The 18,301-nt window shown below is 40.4% G+C and overlaps 1 protein-coding gene across 1 annotated transcript in view; it reads right to left on the bottom strand.

Moving 5' to 3' along the window:
* The window catches only part of LOC121877743 (dynein axonemal heavy chain 5-like), a 118,351-nt gene that overhangs the window by 38,292 nt on the left and 61,758 nt on the right, over positions 1-18,301 (bottom strand). The window contains exons 29-33 of the mRNA XM_042383599.1: positions 17,219-17,376; positions 16,561-16,679; positions 14,301-14,428; positions 13,748-13,944; positions 10,595-10,780 (exon numbers count right to left, since the gene is read on the bottom strand). Coding sequence (XP_042239533.1) covers positions 10,595-10,780; positions 13,748-13,944; positions 14,301-14,428; positions 16,561-16,679; positions 17,219-17,376 — 788 coding nt within the window. The remainder of the gene's footprint in view (positions 1-10,594; positions 10,781-13,747; positions 13,945-14,300; positions 14,429-16,560; positions 16,680-17,218; positions 17,377-18,301) is intronic.

Here is an 18,301-nt window from a genome sequence, read left to right as displayed (position 1 = left end):
CACGTGTGGTGCTTTTCCGAGTGTTACAGTGTGGAGTGATCGTCTTCTAGGAGAGGAAGTTGATTTAGAACGTTTTCAGGTTTGTCTTAAGACTATACTTATACAGTACCTTTTCTGCTGCCTGCCAGCGTTACAGTTACCATGTGTTAGGTGACTGCAGACTATATGCTTTGGCAGTCTACTGTCGTCCATGTGGGTAACATGGCCAGTCAAGCATAGTTATTCATGGAAAATGGTAGCCTCGATGCTTCTACAGTTGGTGTCAGCAAAAACACTGGCATTTGTTCTCTTGTCTTCCCAGCGAACTCGAAGGATAGAACTTAGACTACATTGGTGAAAGATTTCATGTACCCCCTGCATGTGACTCATGTCTCGCTTCCATACAGCACGGTTGGGAAGACCACTAATCGACATATGTGTAGCTTTGTAGAAAATTTCAGCTGAAGACATGGGTACAGAATCTGCCAAAGGATTGAGATGCACATCTGATCCGATGTTGAATCTCTTCATCGATGTCTACGGTGGTGGACAGATGGAAGCTAAGATATTGAAAGTGGGTAATATTAGAGATGGTAGTACCGTTAACCTGGATGGATGGCGGAGGTGTGGCTGAACCAGGGGCAGACTGGAAGAGAATCCGAGTCATACGTACATTCACCTCAAGGATGAAGTGTACGAGTACATACGCATCTGCATAGGTGTTCAGGATCTCCTGTAGGTCGCGTTCAATGTGAGCAGCAAGTGAGAGGTCGTCTGCCTACTGAAGTTCAGCAATGAAAGCTGCTGATACCTTTGTTCCTGCTTGGAGTCGTCATATGTTGAAAAGACCCTTCATCCAGTACTGGATATCCACCCCACCAGCTAAACTGGCACTGGCACAAGTAAGGAAGACAGCCAAGAAAATGGAAAAGAGAGTGCCACTGTGCAGGACACTGCCGTTCATGCCATCGTGGAGTTGCCTCACAATGGCGATGAATTTTGGTGGGCAGCCAAAACGGCTGAGGCTCCGTCAGAGGGCTTCCCTGTTGACCGAGTCGAAGGCCTTGGTTAGGTAGTGATGGCCATGTACAGGAACGACGGTGTTCTCTGCACTTTTCCTGTATCTGGCGGGAAGCAAAGATTATATCAGTGGTGCCACGTGATGGTGTAAAACCTCATAGAGATTCTGGGAGAAAGTTTTCCACTTCAATAAAAAGTCTGTTTAGGAGGACTCCGGCAATAATCTTGTAAGCTACAGACAACAGCGAGATCCCACAGTAGTTGACACAGTCTGATAGGTCTCCCTTGTTCATATAATTATTACCGATGGAGGCGTCTTTAAAAGCTTTTGGGATTTCTTCCTTTATACATATATACTCCAGAACAGAGTGGAGACGGCTGGTAAGCAGAGGTCCTCCTGCTTTATAGACCTCGGCTGGGATTCCATCAGGCCCTGAGAATTGTTATTTTTCATTTGTTTGATGGCAGTAGGTACCTCATCCAGAGAAGGAAGATAGCTGAGGTGGGTCAGCTCTGGATGCTGAGGGATCTACTGGATAGTCAGGACATCCACATCGCTGTTTTGATTAAGCAGCCAATGGTAGTGCTCTTTCCAGTGTTGAAGGATGCCGTCTTCGTCTTTAATTTGGGAGTTACAGTCGGATGAGTGGAGGGGGGCTGCACCATGCGTGATTGGCCCCTAAAAAGTTTTAGTGGAATTGAAAAGTTCGCACATCTTGTGTTGATCTGCAAGTTTTTGTGTTTCACATGCTTAATTTTTAAACCAGCCATTCTTTAGATGGCGAAGTTCGAGTTGGGCTGCCGCCTTCTTTTTGCAGAAGGTATCAGCTTTGGTTCGAGACTGAGGGTTGTTCTGTCAGTCAGTTAAATCAGCACGTATATCATCGACGACTACATTGATTTCCGAGTAATTTTTTTCAAACCAGTCCAGGTGTATTCTTTGGATCTGGCCGAGGGTCTCTGTAGGTTTTTGTCATGACAGTGTCGAGAATACCCCATTCGGCACTGGGATTTGGGTTGTTTGTTGCCAGGTTGTTTGTCAGCCCATGTTCGAGCTGCTCTCTGAAAGCATGTGTTACTGCTGGATCCTCCAAGATCTTAGTGTTAAAATCTCCTCTGGGGGCTTGTTGCCTTCTCCACTTAGGGGCGATGTGAAGTGAGAGCTTGGCTCTGACGAGCCGATGATCAGTGTCACAGTAGTATGATCCACACATGGCTCTGGTGATAAGGACATCTTGGCGATCTCTTTCTCTGACAATGACGTAGTCAATGAGATGCCAGTGTTAGATCGTAGGTGATGCTACGAACCCTTGAACTTGTTGGCCTGCCTAAACAAGGTATTGTTGATAATGAGGTTGTGTGCAGCACACTTGCTGAGGAAGAGTAGGCCGTTAGGATTACATTTCTCCCGTCAATTTCTTCCTATGATTCTCTGCCAACTTTGGCACTGAAGTCACCTAGGATCACAACCTTATCTCTTCTGGGGATAGAAGTTAACACTATGTCAAGGTCGGCGTAAAAGCCTCCTCTGAATCCAGTGTTGGGGAGTATACACTGATGAGAAGACATAACGAGTGATTCAGTGGGACTCTGAGCGTCTTGCGGCGCTCGTTGATCCCAACAGGCATTTCAGTTAGCCTGTGTAGGATACACTGGCGGATGGCAAAGCCAGCTCCATAAATGCGGTTTTTCTCCACAGCAGGACTACCCTTCCAAAAGTAGGTGTAGCCAGACCCCCGTTGTGTGAGTCGACCCTCGTCTGGGAGCCGGGACTCACTAATGGCTGCTGTGTCGATGTTATACCTAGCCAGCTCTTTTGCCACACGGGCAGTTTCTCTCTCAGAGCGCTCAATTGTGCCAGTATCCAGAAGGGTCCTGACATTCCATGCAGCGACCATAAGAGGTCGTATAGTTTGTTTTTGTTTGGATCTGTGATTATGATTGTGTTTTCGACCGCATACGGATGACCTTACTGGGTGCGGTTGCCCAGTCAGGATGGTTCTTTAGGCAAGCAATGTTTAGGGCACCTTTTCTAGCCCTCTCCCCATGTGGGGTGAGCAGAGTGGGTCCTCGAGAGGGCTGCTCAGTCTCATAGACAGGACCGGATTGTACTGCTGCCTAGATCCCAGTGCATAAACGACCATCTTATCTATGCCGCCCATGTGCAGAGTTGTAACTAGAGATTCCAGGAAGTCATCTCTGCCTGTCCCCGTCACCACTCGTCCGTTGGGGGTATAGGGGATTTGATGATGATAAGAAGTATGATGAGCTGGATGATGGCTGTACGTGAGTTGATTTATGTGGTGAGGTAGGACCACAGGCTGGAACCTCACATCTTGGCTCTCCCTTTTCCTGATCCTGTGGTGCAAGTGTTGCAACGACAGGGGAGAAGGAGAGTTGCAATGGACTGCCGATAGCCGAGTTTGTTGGGTTTCGCCTTAGTAGCCTATCCATCATGCCTGTCCTTCATCTGCCGGTGTAGTCGTTGTGTTCTCATATTGGTCACCTCTTCCTCCTATACTGCCGTTGGGGTCTTGTTGAAGCTCTGTAAGCATGTCTGCCTGATGCAGGGCTCCACCGCAGAGTTTTCGTTCGGGGTATACTGCCGTAGCTTTATACCTACCAAAGTTAATCCGCAAGGCAGCGGGGCAGTGGTTGGTAGGCGCCAGGACGTGTCCACATGCAAGTGGGCCTATGCGCCATCTCTCTGGGGCCTACTACTGCTCTGAGATCCCCTGCTGGTCTAGCCTGGGCCCACGAGGCAACCAGTTACCGTGTGATGCGACGAGGAGGTACAACAGGGTCTTGATGATGAAGAGGCTGTGCACTGCCAGGGGAGGACTTATGCAAGTTACTTCCCTGTTCACCACGAGGGCTACCCAGCGGTAGTAGCTGAAAGCGAGAGGGAGCAAGCAATGCTTTCACCTTAACACTAACATAATACTGCCACACTTGACGCATTACACCACCCTTTGCGCGCACGCACGCACGCACGCACGCACGCAAGAAGACACGCACACACACACACACACACACACACACACACACACACATACACACATTGATGCCAGCTGCATAAGTACTCACACACTATTGACAGATGAATGGTTACACACACACACACACACACTGTTGACAGATGAATGGTCACACACTGTGTGTGTGAAACTATGATATCATGCGAATATAATAGTATAAAACTTATGTTTAAAAATCAAAATAAAATAAAATAAAATACCACTTTGAAAATCATATATATGGATAAATACCCCTATAGCACTTAAAATTTTCTTCATTGCCAGAGGTCACCAGTGTAGGTTCCGTTGCAGCTCTCCATAACTTTAGTCCTAGAATGTATAACCTACAGCAAAGTTCGTCCCAAGCCAACCTGCATCATAGGAGGCAGGTGATCTGGTAACACCATGGCTGGATTAAGCCATGTTGAGGCATTAAGTTATGTCATCCTGGGAGGCCCCGAGGCCCACTAAGCTACTACCACTTAAAATAAAAAAAAATATAAATATTTTTCAAAGATAAAGTGGATGAGAAGTTATATTATCGGCGATACCGACACTAACTATATTATACGTGAGGCAAGCAAGTGTTGATGACTACAGAAGGAAACAAAAACGTGGATAAGATAAATCTTGATAAAATCACACGGGAAAATATGTGTGTGTGTGTGTGTGTGTGTGTGTGTGTGTGTGTGTGTGTGTGTGTAAAAAAAATGCATTATAAATTATATTAATGATACATGTAACGGCATTTGGTAAGTTGGTACTATAAGATAATTTTATATGATAGCAGAAAACTAAACGAGTTTCTTACGTTATTTATGGACAGCAAAATCATTTATGATGTCATCAAATGATAAACTGCGAAGGTTATCATTTTCAATGCACATAATAAATACCTAATGCTGTCAGTGTTCCTTGCAACATAGTGGATCGCAGTTCATTCCTAATGGTTTTCAGTCTTGAGAATGCTGTTTCCCTTGAAGTCTTTAATATTGATTCAACATTTTGGAATGCAATCTGAATTTTATCTTTGATTATGACTTGGTAGAGGTCTTGGTGGTTTGCGTTAATTTCATTTGGGCAATTCTGCTTCACATAAGAATGAAAGTGCTTCAGTTCACCAACACGGTTGTCATCAACATCATTAGGGTAGACTTTCTTTAACTGCCTTACTGCCTCGGAGAGGCCCCTCTGACCTGGGAGACCCTAAGCCAGGGGTTTTCAAACTATGGGTCCCGACCCTTCAGTGGGTCGCGAAATTTATAAATTGGGTCGCAAAATAAAAATGGGTCGCGAAAATAAATAAGAAAAAAAAATAAAATGGGTCGCGAAAATAAATAAGAAAATAAAAATAAATGCACCATAATTTAGGCTTGGTTATTGTAATGTACACTCCACAGTCTAGGAAGCGACTGCAAGGAGAGCATTTCCTGATTCTTTCTTTACCTCTCATGTCATCCGTTTTGTCGATGCTAAATAAAAGAAAAGTGTGAACAGTGTTTGTCTTTGATTTACTCATTTCATATCATTACACTTAGGTTTAATGGGTCGCAATTCAAATTGTTGTTCTGGCTGTGGGTCGCAGTAAAAAAAGTTTGAAAAACACTGCCCTAAGCTATAGCTTATCTAGCTTATACCTAAATCCGACACTGGGTAACAGTATGGAGAAAGGTTGACATATACACTTCAAATGCCTCTAGTCATTGATTGGAGATTACCTAAGAATACATTTGTTGTATAATACTCGATGTGCAATATGGGAAAATAATGTTGATTGTTTGTTTATACTGCTAGATCCCAACGAATATTTTTCAAGATTAATGACATATTCATTATAAAAAATTTTCATTACTACTTTAAATCTGAAGCCGAAAGAAAGCATCCGCATAACATGTCACTTATACACAAAACGATAATATAGATTGACAGCGTGTGTCTCAGTTATCACGCTTGTCTTCCCTCTTTTCATTCTCTGCCTTCATTCACATTTTCTTCGCCTAACCTAACATATGACCTGTATTTTCTGATGCGATTGAAAGATGTTTTGCGACAGAAATCCCGTAGAGATAATGTGTCTTATCGTAAGGTTCCCAGATGACCAAAACCAAGATAATACCAATATTGTTTGGAATGTTTATACTATGAAATTTGTAGTAGGAGCAGCTAATATCCATTAAATTAGTTAATGTGCTTAGTAATATTTATATATTCAATATAGCATCACTGTGTTGCACAGTAAAGCATAATTAATTATCCAATAATATTTATTTACAGAGCCGATCAGCCGAGAAGGTTGGACATCTACTTCCAGGGTTCATCAAGGCAGATGAAAGAAATTTACCAAAAGTAGACGTCTTTATGACAGTACAGTATTATCAAGAACTCCGCCATCCAGCTATGAAGCACGTTAAATTACATCTGTCATCTGACCATCTCTAGCCCATCCAGACATGAAATAGAGAACAGCCATGAAAACTTCCATGTTGGAGTTATCGGTCTTTTGCATCATTTTGGCACCCAGCCAGTAAATACCCACGATGATACTTGAGCAGTAATTTATTTTAACCTAAAAATAAGGTATGCCTGTGTATATCAGCATTGTAGAAGGCCACAAGTCCTGTACTTCTGCTGGTAACAACACATAACACAGCTGGTTGCCTCCAGGCTCCTGCTTGGCGGCTCGAGCTAACCTGTGACGAAACCACCAATCACAGAGCATGTCGCAGTCACGTGACTTTTTAGCTACTTGAACCCTTATTTGTTTATTTTTTTTTTACACTTTTTGGCCTAATTTATTAAAAAATATCATTACCGTAGTGAATTTAAGCATTTTCTTTACCCATTGGCCTACCATCATACGAAAAAAATTCCGACCGACAACTCGTCCATTACTGAAGGAGTTCACTTTCTATCCAGTAAAGTCATTTTAGTTCCTATACGGATAATAGTGATAGTTATAGTTTGTATTTGTATTTAATGGTTTGTATTCAGAGAAATAATTACGTTGAATTCTATGGTAATGAATTTGGTTTTAGTTATTTGGTAGTACCGTAAGTTGCGGTAAATAGCTTCCATCATAGAAACATGCACTGTCAATATATATTTTCGTTTTGTGCGTAAATGACATATTATGCAAAAACTTTCTTGCAATTTCAGATGTACAGTAGTGCTGAAAATACTTTATAAATAAATGTGTCATTAAGTTTGAAAAATACTTGTTGGCAACAGAAGTAAGAACAATCATATTCGTCTGGATCCTCAGTTATGAATCATCCTGCAACCATGTCATCTTTCTCGATAACATTATTTTCCCACATTTTACACATTGAAGTGTATACAAGAAAGGTACTCTTAGTCAATCACCAATCATAATTTTTAAATAATTAGCCATTAAAAGCATATATGTCAAATCTTCCCCATACAGTGGAACCAGATCACCTACCTGCCTCATATTATGCTGGTTGGCTTGGGACGAACTTCTGCTGGTGACGATACTTGTCTATGTGTATGCTTCTTCGTGTATGCACATTTACAATCAACAAACAAATTATCACGCCCCTGAGGTCCGTTGGAACTGGGGATGAGCCAATACTTTAGGCACTCATGGTATGTGTTTGAGTTGGCATTCCTGGGTTATCTGAACATTTCATCCTGTGTTCCAGAATGAAAAGTACGGAAAGTGGCGCAATTATTTTTGGTTGACTGTACATGTATGTGTATGTTTATTGTGTTTATGAATCAATTTGTGAGCTTATGTTGGCATGCATGTGTACAGTCGGCAAAAGAAAGTTCTTGAACGCTTTAAGAGTCATACAGTATGACAAAACGACCGATAGATCTGAATGCTGTCCGAGGAAGTTTTACTGCAAATTAAAATATTTTTTCCTTTAAATACTATTAAGACGAGCATCGTATAATTATTATTGCGAAATATTGAGTCACTTCGCAACCAGGCATACCAACCATTCTGAAATGACAAAGCATAGTACTTATTCTGAAATCTATCGTACCCAGCTGTCCGAGAAATTGTTTTGCCCTTTGTATAGTCATGTGCAGTGTGTGTGCGCAAATGTACATAGCTTTATTTATTAAAGTATGTCTGTATGTAGTCGTGTTTTCGTGTACATATAAGCACAAACACTTCAGCAACATGTCAAACTACTACACGCGCTATGTGAACACTATTGATAATAATAAAACAAAAATCACTATTTCGCTGAACAAAAAGCAGTCAGTCAGAGAGTTGGGGACTACGGTAAGTATACTGCAGTCTGATAAACGTCGTGGTCAAATGGGCACTGTACCATGTTGTAATAATCTGAAAAAAACTCTACTAGAAACTACAGTGAGTGTCTGCAGGAGCTGAAACTGGACTATCAGAGAGGAAGCCTGTCAAGAGAGTAAATGATCATTAGCAGTATGTACAAAAATTAACGCAGGATGGTGTGCTGGAGCTCAACGCTGGCACTGAAGGGCTTTAGCGTTAGACCGAGTGCCACGATGGCTTTGTTATTAATTGTTTCATCTCGAGTAAACACCTAGATTCTTGTTAATACAGCAAGAAGTCGTAAAGTTAGAAAGTAGACAAATATGTCCTACACAGCCTGAGAAGCTTACATCACACCAGCAAAGTCTGCCCGCGAATGTGACCGGTATTTCTGAAAACTAAGTTCTTCAGAGCACCAGACACTGTTGAGAGATGAGATATTTTTGTCTTGATTAATATAATAACTTTACGATTTGATCAGAGGAAGATTCGGCAGTAGAGTTAAAACCACTGTCCAAGTTTCTTGTTCTTTTATTCGTAAGACAAACTGATCTTCAGATATCACTCGGATCATTGGTCTTGAAATAAAATTGTTTAATGGAAAAAGAATCAAAGGTTGTTATAGGTAATTGATGACGTCTGAAGATTCCATTTTTTCAATACCACAACACTGAATTTCGCCTCAACTTCTGGATCAATTGTTCTCTCCACACTCCGACTCACATTCATCCTTGAAATAACTTCAAATCAGAAATATTTTCAAGTTCAGACACTAAGTGCCACCCAATATTAGGTTTTGCTATAAATAAAGGGGGAAAATTTAACAGTAGTCTGAAAAATATATTGCCGTACCTCCTTCTATTGAACAACACCTTCACTAAGTGTTGAAGATCACGGCAAATGTAAGATCCTCTCTACCTTGAAACCATTAATATGGGCGTTAATGATAATAAATAAGCTATGTAAGATATCAAAACACAAAATTTTCCAGTGTAGAAATGTGAGATCTAACGGGAGTAATGAGAAAATAAAAACATCATTAACATACCAGGACAAAAAACATTTGTTTCTGACACCCTGTGAACCTAGTGTTGAGAAAATATGATTCTTTCATGGTTATTTTTTGTCTAAATTCTTTATGCAGTTGAGTTTATAGTTTCGTACATATTTCTGCGATACGAAAAGTGTTGGTGTTTCTGGTAAATGACACGTCATTAGAAAAAAAGACTATTCATTAATCAACATATACATCCTAGACCGAGTTCAGTAGGGATTAGGTACAAAGTTTCTCACTGCAACAGAGACAATAACACGTGCAGAGTCATGGTGGGATTACCTAGATATATTCCCCAAATTTTATAAATTTAAAAGTCTCCTCCTGCCTCTGTCAATATTACACACTTACCACAAACACTCGACGGTAATAAAAAAATAATAAATATTTCTCTACACACATACACGTATGTGTGTATATATATATATATATATATATATATATATATATATATATATATATATATATATATATATATATATATATATATATATATATATATATATATATATATATATATATATATATATAGTATATATACTAGCAGAATCGCCGCCCTCCGAGCGGCTCATCCTCTAGGCCACGGTAGGACGCCACCCTCCAGGAGGCTCCACATTGTCTCACTGTTCAGTCTCCAAAACTTCTTCTTCCATCAATAGTTCATTAACGGTGTATGTAAGTTCCACCATGTTTTTCATTACAACAATACAGCAAAGTATATTTTTTTAGCATTAAACTGTTATTATTTTATTGTCTAATCATCACTACATATAACACCACACATCATCACTACATATAACACCATCCATCATCACTACATATAACACCATCCATCATCACTACTCATAGCACCGCCATCACTACCATCACTACTACCACCATCACCATCACCATCACCACCACCATCATTACCACTACTATCAACCAGTCTCTACCACCGCCACTATCACCACAAACACGCCGCTATCACCATCACCACCACTACCACTGTCACTACCTAGCGGATGAGCCGCTCGGAGGGCGGCGATTCTGCTAGTGTATACAGTATATATATATATATATATATATATATATATATATATATATATACTGTGGTAGACGTGCGTAAACCAAATACATGAATAAATCACCTCAATATCTTCAGTAAAACAAATACCTGTAATCAAAAATACAAAGTCATCATTATAATACAAGTGTATCATCGAAGTCAATAGAAAGATGATTGTGAATAGGAGGGAACATGACCAAGTGACTGACCTGGGTAATGATGTTCACCTGCAGGACGGGCACGCACAGCTGCAGGTTCTGTCTGGTCCAGGTGAACAGGTCCAGGAAGCACCCAGAGAACAGCTCAGTAAGGATGGACTGCTCATGGTGTGGCCGAGTTCTGAGCCAGGCCTTGAGCAGCGGTTGCCAGTCCAACCCAGAGGAGCTCATATACACCTGTGAGGCACCTGGTTGTTAACATAATACCCTCATAGTAAACACCGGGATCTACCATGAATCACTACCTGCTCATCTTCCGTCACAATTAATCATGACTTACTATCCACTATTCCCCACTAACCAATCTAGCGCCTAAATCTAAATTTGTCTAATTTAAAACCATTACTACGAGTTCGCTCCTGGTTGGATAGTTTGAGTACTTTGTTATATCACATTTGTTCAACCCTGACTTCCATTTATACACCTCTATCATATCGCCCTTCACTTTACGTCTCTCGAGGGAGTGCAAATTAAGAAGCTTTAACCTGCTTCTGTGCTCAAGGTTTATAATGCCCGGGATTAGTCTTGTCATTCTCCTACGAATTCTTTCTAGGGATTCTATATCAATTCTGTAAAACGATGGCCAGAACTGAACTACGTAATCCAAGTGAGGCCTCATAAGCGCAAGCTATAGTTTTAGGATAACGTCGCTAGTCTTATAACTAACACTCCTTTGTATGAACCCAAGTACTTTGTTAGCTTTCTTTCGAACAAATACACATTGTTGACTTGGTTTAAGATTCCTACTTATCATTACTCCTAAATCTTTCTCACAGTTGGATTTCTCTATAATAACGTTGTGCATCTGATATCTGGTTTCTTTGTTTACATCTCCTAGTCTAAGTACTTTACATTTGTCCATTTTAAATTCCATCTGCCATTCTTGAGACCATTCTATTTTTTTTATAGATCTTCCTGTAGTTTTGCTGAGTCCTTGTCAGAATTAATTACACCCCCTATTTTAGTGTCATCAGCAAATTTATTTATATTGCTGTCTACGCCTATTGCTATGTCGTTTATGTATATAATAAATAGTAATGGTCGAAATACTGAGACTTGGGGTACTCCACTAGTGACGTTACCCCAATCGGATTTCGTGCTGTTAATTCTTACTCGCTGTTTCCTGTCCTCTAACCACGCCCTAATCCATTTTAGAATATCTCCTCCAGTTCCATGAGCCTCCACTTTACGTATTAGTCCTTCGTGGGGGACATTGTCGAAGACTTTGCTAAAGTCAAGATATTACCACGTCATAATCGTGCCCATCCTCAACTCATTCAAAAACAGCGGAAAAGAATGTTAATAGATTAGTTAGAAATGAACGCCCACTTGTACTTCTCAGGAGATTTCGAAAAGAGTTTGAAATTATTGCTTCCAGCAATTCGCCTACAATTGATGTTAAACTGATTGGATGGTAATTAGAGGATAGTGATCTATCTCCCTTCTTGAAAATCGGTATCACATTCGCTATCCTCCAGGATTCTGGCACTACACCCGTGGTGGCAAATATATCATCGGGACCTGGTGACTTATTAGGCTTTAGCTTGTCTATTTGCATACTAACATCATTACTAGTCACTACTATCTCGCTTAATCTATTTACTTCACTATCTCTGTATATAGTCAGTGCCTCGGGTATCATGTTTAAATTTTCGGTGGTGAAAACTGTTGAAAAATATTTATTCTGATTATTGCTCATTTTCCGTTGATATCCGTTAGCTCGCCAGTATCCGACTATATTGGTCCAATCTTATTTCGAGTTTTAGTTTGATTCATTTGAAAGAATCTCTTGGGATTTGACTTTGCCTCTCTTGCTACTTTCAGTTCATTATTTCTCTTTGTTTTTCTTATCTCGGTCTTAACCCTACCGGCCAATACTTTATAATAATCTCGGAGGTAAACATCACCACGATTTATTCTCCTGCCTGTAACCTTCATTTGTCCAATAATATTCTTTAAATAATTATTTGGGGTCATTGTTATTTGATATGAGTGTTCTGTATGGTATATTCTGCCTTTGTGCATTAAGTAACTCATTATCTAAATTTTTGTGGAACTTGTCAACCTAGGATCTTGTGATCAGGTCATCCTCAATCGTCATATTTTGCGAGGTTATCGTTGTCAGGCCACTAGATGAAGTGAGGTCGCCCTCTGTGGGTACATTGTGTGAGGTCATGTAAGTCACCCCCAAACATGATACCCTGCTCGCAGCTGCCGTTTCAAACTATCAAAGTTTGCCCTTCTGAAATCGGGGACTTTAATGGAATTTTCCTTGAGACTGACATTAAATTCTACTTTGAATCTCACTTCCTTGTGATCGCTATTAGCTAGATCATTTCCTACCTCGACATTACTAATGAGATTTTCTCTGTTTGACAACTAAATCGAGAATAATATTACCCTGGGTGGGTTCAGCTATATGTTTTCTTAGGAAACAGACCTGAACTGTTTCAAGAAAATTCTCTGATTCTGAGTACCCGTAAGGTCGGTCAGTTTACTTATGTTAAGTTAAGGTCGCCTACTATACAGACTTTGCTATGACTGGATGCCCTGCGCATTTCATCCCAAATAAGTTGCTCATTAGCTCTTTCAAGACTAGGAGGACAATATATTACTCCTATGATTAATTTTTCCCCAACATCGTTAATTTTATCCAAATTGTTTCTGTATTCAGTTCAGTTTTTATTTTCTCATTTATTTCACACTTCAGATTATCCCTGACAAAAATTGCTACCCCGCGCCCCCTTTTCTAATCTGCTTAACGGTATGGAATAATTTGTAACCTTGTGAGACCTCACTTGGATTAAGTATGCACTTCAGTTTTGGTCACCGAACAACAGAATGGATATAGAATCCCTAGAAAGCATACAGAGGAGGATGACAAGACTAATCCCGGGCATTAGGAACCCTGGGTATTGAGACAGGTTAAAGCATCTGAATTCCCACTCCTTCGAGAGATGTAGAGTGAGGAGTGATATGATTGAGGTGCATAAATGGAAGTCAGTGATATAACAAAGGTACTTAAATTATCCAACCAGGAACGAACACCATGACCACCATGAAACACAACCATGCCCATCATCAAACACCACCATGCCCACTGTCAAACACTATCATGCCCACCATAAAACATAAATCACCTACCATGCCATTCCTAGAGACTGTGGCTGGAGAGGCGTTGTCAATGTTGGCGGGCTCGAAGATCACTTTACACGCGGGCGACATGGGTATCCTGTCTCCATTTGCTAGGGTTAAGGTCCTGTTGTCGTCCAGCACCGAGTTAAGGTTCTCGATCCATATAGCATCGACGGGCCCGTCCAGCACCAGCCAGATGTGTTCACCTAGAAGTAAACACTCATAGCAGTTATTTCTATGGTTTCTAAAGAGGGGTTCGCAAGGTCTCACAATACAATTTTTGTTTATACAAGGTGAGATCATGAATTATCTTTATGATTTTGTTCTTTTTTGCTTTCTCTTTTCCCTTCCCTAAACATTATTTTTAGTCTTCTTTCTTTCTTCCTCTTTCTTTTCTGTACATTTACACCAGTAAATTTTCACTTCGTTCACATATTCTCTCTCTCTCTTTTGATAATTTTCTTCCTTTCCGTACATTTCTGTCATTAAAATTGATTTTCCCTCAATCATTCTCTTTTCGTCTCTCTCGCTAACCCTTCCTATCTCGGTCGATCAGTCTCACCTTTCTTGGCCTTGAGAGTCTTCCTCCAGAGTGTGGAGAAGATGCCATCCGTCCAGTCGTTGGTGGCCACGTCAAGCCGCCCGAACATCTGAGCCGACGTGATGGCCTTCGGGTTCATCCTCAGCTCCCTGACCAACAACAATAGCATGTAAACACCGTGGATATGGATAAGGTTATAACTATCGATATGTTTTTGCTAGAGTCGAGTATGTATAGTGGGTGTATAATATAAAGAGCCTTCCAATACTAATGGAAATAAACGTATGATGGCTTCAGTGGGCTACCTTGGTCGATTGAGCCTACTTTTTAATCTGTGTGTCTTATACCTGAACAATTAGTGTACATTCTTTGTATATCTGCAATGTATAAATTATATATATAATGATATGTATAATTTATCTGCACTGTCTTGTACATTGTTTTACTTGCATTGTCTATCTCAGTGATGGACAACCTAAGTTATTTTGAATCCAGGAAAAAAGTTTAAAGAAAAAAGTCAAAGTACCTAACCTTACCTTACCTAACCTAACCTAACCTGTCATGCACTGTTCATAAGGGGAACGGAAATAAAGTAACAGGAAAAACATTACAAGTCAAAATTTTTGCTAGGAAAAAAAGTCACATTTTATTTAATTACCATTAACAATTAAAGTATAAAATAGGTTAGGTTAGGTTAGGTTCTTTATTTTTTTCTGTGACAATTTTCCTGGATTCATCAATAAATGATTGATTTTAACACATACTTTGTTTCATTACTTTAATTTAAAGTATTGAATATTTTTGGTGTTTGTTATATACATGTATTAATAACCAACATTAGAAAATAAGAATAGAGGAAACTGCAGCGGGCCTATCGGTCCATACTGGGCAGTCCCGTTTACACCCAACCCCTATCGCTCATATATCCGTCCAGTCTAAGTTTGAAGCTATCTAGCGTATTCGAGTTAATTATGATGTTTGGTAACTTGTTCCACTCATCCATTACTCTATTTCCATACCAATGTTTACCCATCTCGCGCTTAAGTCTAAATTGGTTTAATTTAAAACATAGCTTCGAGTTCGCTCCTGGTTGGATAGTTTACGTACCTTTGTTATATTATCTTTGTTTAGCCCTAGCTTCCATTTATACACCTCTATCATATCGCCCCTCACTCTAAGTCTCTTGAGGGAGAGCAAATTCGTTGCGTTAATACGTCTCTGTACTCAAGGTTCCTAATGCCCGGGATTAGTCTTGTCATTCTCCTCTGAATGTTTTCTAGGGATTCTATATCCATTCTGTAGTGCGGTGACCGAAACTGAATTGCGTAATCCAAGTGAGGTCTCACAAACGCAGGATATAGTTTTAGGATAACCTCACTGGTCTTGTGACTAACACGCCTTTGCATGAACCCAGGTACTTTGTTAGCCTTGTTTCGAGCAAATACGTATTGTTGTCTTGGTTTAAGATCCCTATTTATCATTACCCCTAAATCTTTCTCACAGTCGGATTTCTCCATCAACGTTATTTATCTGATATCTGTTTTTTTTCTGTTTACATCACCTTGGCTAAGTACTTTACATTTTCTACATTAAATTTCATCTGCCATTTTTCAGCCCATGCGAAAAAAAAAATTGATCTTCCTGTAGTTTTGCCGAGTCCTCGTCAGATTTAATTACACTCCCTATTTTCGTGTCGTCAGGAAATTTTCTTATGTTACTGTCTATACATATATATACATAAATTATGTATATGATGAACAGTAATGGTCCAAGTAATGAGCCCCCACTAGTGACTTTACCCCCATTCGGATTTAGTGCGTTAATGCTTACTTGCTGTTTCCTGTCCTGTAAACACGCCCTAATCCATTTTAGAATATCTCCTCCAATACCATGAGCCTCCACTTTTCGTATTAGTCCTTCGTGGGGGACTCTGTCGAAGGCTTTGCTAAAGTCGGCGTACGCCACATCATAATTGTGCCTGTCATCAACTGATTCGAAAACAGCTGAAAAGACTGTTACTAGATTTGTCAGACATGAACGCCCACTTGTGTGACAGCGTTTGTTGGAGGCAATGTGTGAAACGAGAGCTGTTTATACACGTTTATTGCCATAAGGCCATAGACTAGGTTACACTGATCTGTGGGTGGAGACCAAAGTGTGTAAGGCATTGACTTATAAAGTTAAACTTTGACTAAGGCAAAATTACCTGGGGCTGGGGTTAAGGGACCAGTGAGTCAAATAGTCTGTTTTTGTTGAGCTGACCGGACTAAGGCAGACTGACCTGTGGGGTTGACCCATCTTGGTGAGGGCTCTCATGAGGACGTGGATGCAGGAAGTCTTCCCTGCGCCGCTCGGACCCAGAGTCATCATGCCATGTCGCACCCGTTGGGTTTCATACAGCTAAAGAACATAACACTTATGTGAACATCATGCCACATTGTTCAACACTACCCCCTGTACAGTAAATACTATATTTTGCGGCAATATAATGAACACCATATTGTTCCACTCATCATTATACGAGAAACAATCTCATATAAGTATCTTGTATTATAAGAGACAATATAACATATGCCTTGCTATAACAATGGAACATTAAAACAAGTCTCTTGCTGGCATATTAAAATACTCGTGTCTATTACATTAACTAAGTCAGTCCATCACCAGTCTTAAACCAGCTGGGTGTTACAAAATGTCGATAGTGATATTATTACATACTATTTGTAGCATACATTAGCCAGTAAATTGGAACCCACGCCCTATTTACTGTACAGTATATATATCGCTATTCAAACAGGTAAACAATTCATATTCAATTATCCCATCGAATACCGTAATTAAACCCTTCTATGATCATAGTGTAATTACATTTTAAAAGTTATAACTAAATCATTATTCTAAAGGGTTAATGAGAACTCTACATGATAGGATTTACCGACCTGCGTGAGCTTGAGCGTCCAGGGTGGGTGGTTAATGAGGCCCAACTCTGCCACAATTTCAGCAATGCTTAAGGTGAGTTGGTTGTGATAGCCCTTCTCCTGCGTCATATTCGGGAACAAATCGTCGATCAGCGACATAAACAATGGTTCGTCCTCGTCTGCCGTCGGTAAACAAAATAAAAATAAGCTCTCTGCATTGGTGATGTACCGAGGCTAGTTTATTGTGAAAAATTACAACTTTAACGGAGATGGGCGGTGATGTATTTGTTATGAGTATCGGCATTTCCTTAGTAGTTCATTGGCTGGGAGATTTTCCGTGTGCATGAAATGTGCCCGAATTTTCTATTCAGCCCATAAACTAGTCCACTCACTGTCGATGATAAATATACTGCTTTAACTGATTGGCAGAACAACACCTCAGTCTCGGACCAAAGCGATATCTTCCGCAAGAAGAAAACGGCGGCCCAGCGTGAACTTCACAAACTAAAGAATGACTGGATTAAAAATAAAGCACCTCCGCTCATCCGATGGTAACTCCCTAATGAAAGACGAAGAAGGCATCATTCAGTGCTGGAAAGTGCACTACCATTCGCTGCTCAACCAAAACACCGATGTGGATGTCATGACTACCCAGTAGATCCATCAGCATCCAGAGCTGACCCATCTCAACTAACCTCCATCTCTGGATGAGGTAGCTACTGCCATCAAACATATGCAAAATAACAAAGCCTCAGGGCCTGATGGAATCCCAGACAAGGTGTATAGAGTAAGAGGACCTCTGCTTACCAGCCGTCTCCACTCTATCCTGGAGAAAATGTGGGAACAAGAGGAAATCCCCCAAGCTCTTATATTTATAAGAACAAGGGAGACCAACCAGACAGTGGCAACTACCGCGGGATCTTGCTGCTGTCCGTAACTGGCAAGATTATCACCCGAGTAACTCCTAAACAGACTTCTTCCTGAGGCGGAAATCTTCCTGCCAGAATCTCAATGTGGCTTTAGACCATCACGTGGCACCACTGACGTGATATTAGTGACTGATATTATCTTGTTGGGTGTAGTTAATATTCCTTAATAATTTGA

The sequence above is a fragment of the Homarus americanus genome, unplaced genomic scaffold (genome assembly GCF_018991925.1).
Source record: "Homarus americanus isolate GMGI-L3 unplaced genomic scaffold, GMGI_Hamer_2.0 scaffold24523, whole genome shotgun sequence".
Taxonomy (NCBI): domain Eukaryota; kingdom Metazoa; phylum Arthropoda; class Malacostraca; order Decapoda; family Nephropidae; genus Homarus; species Homarus americanus.
Note: the sequence above shows the minus strand (reverse complement) of the source record. Positions and strands in the feature narration are given on the sequence as shown.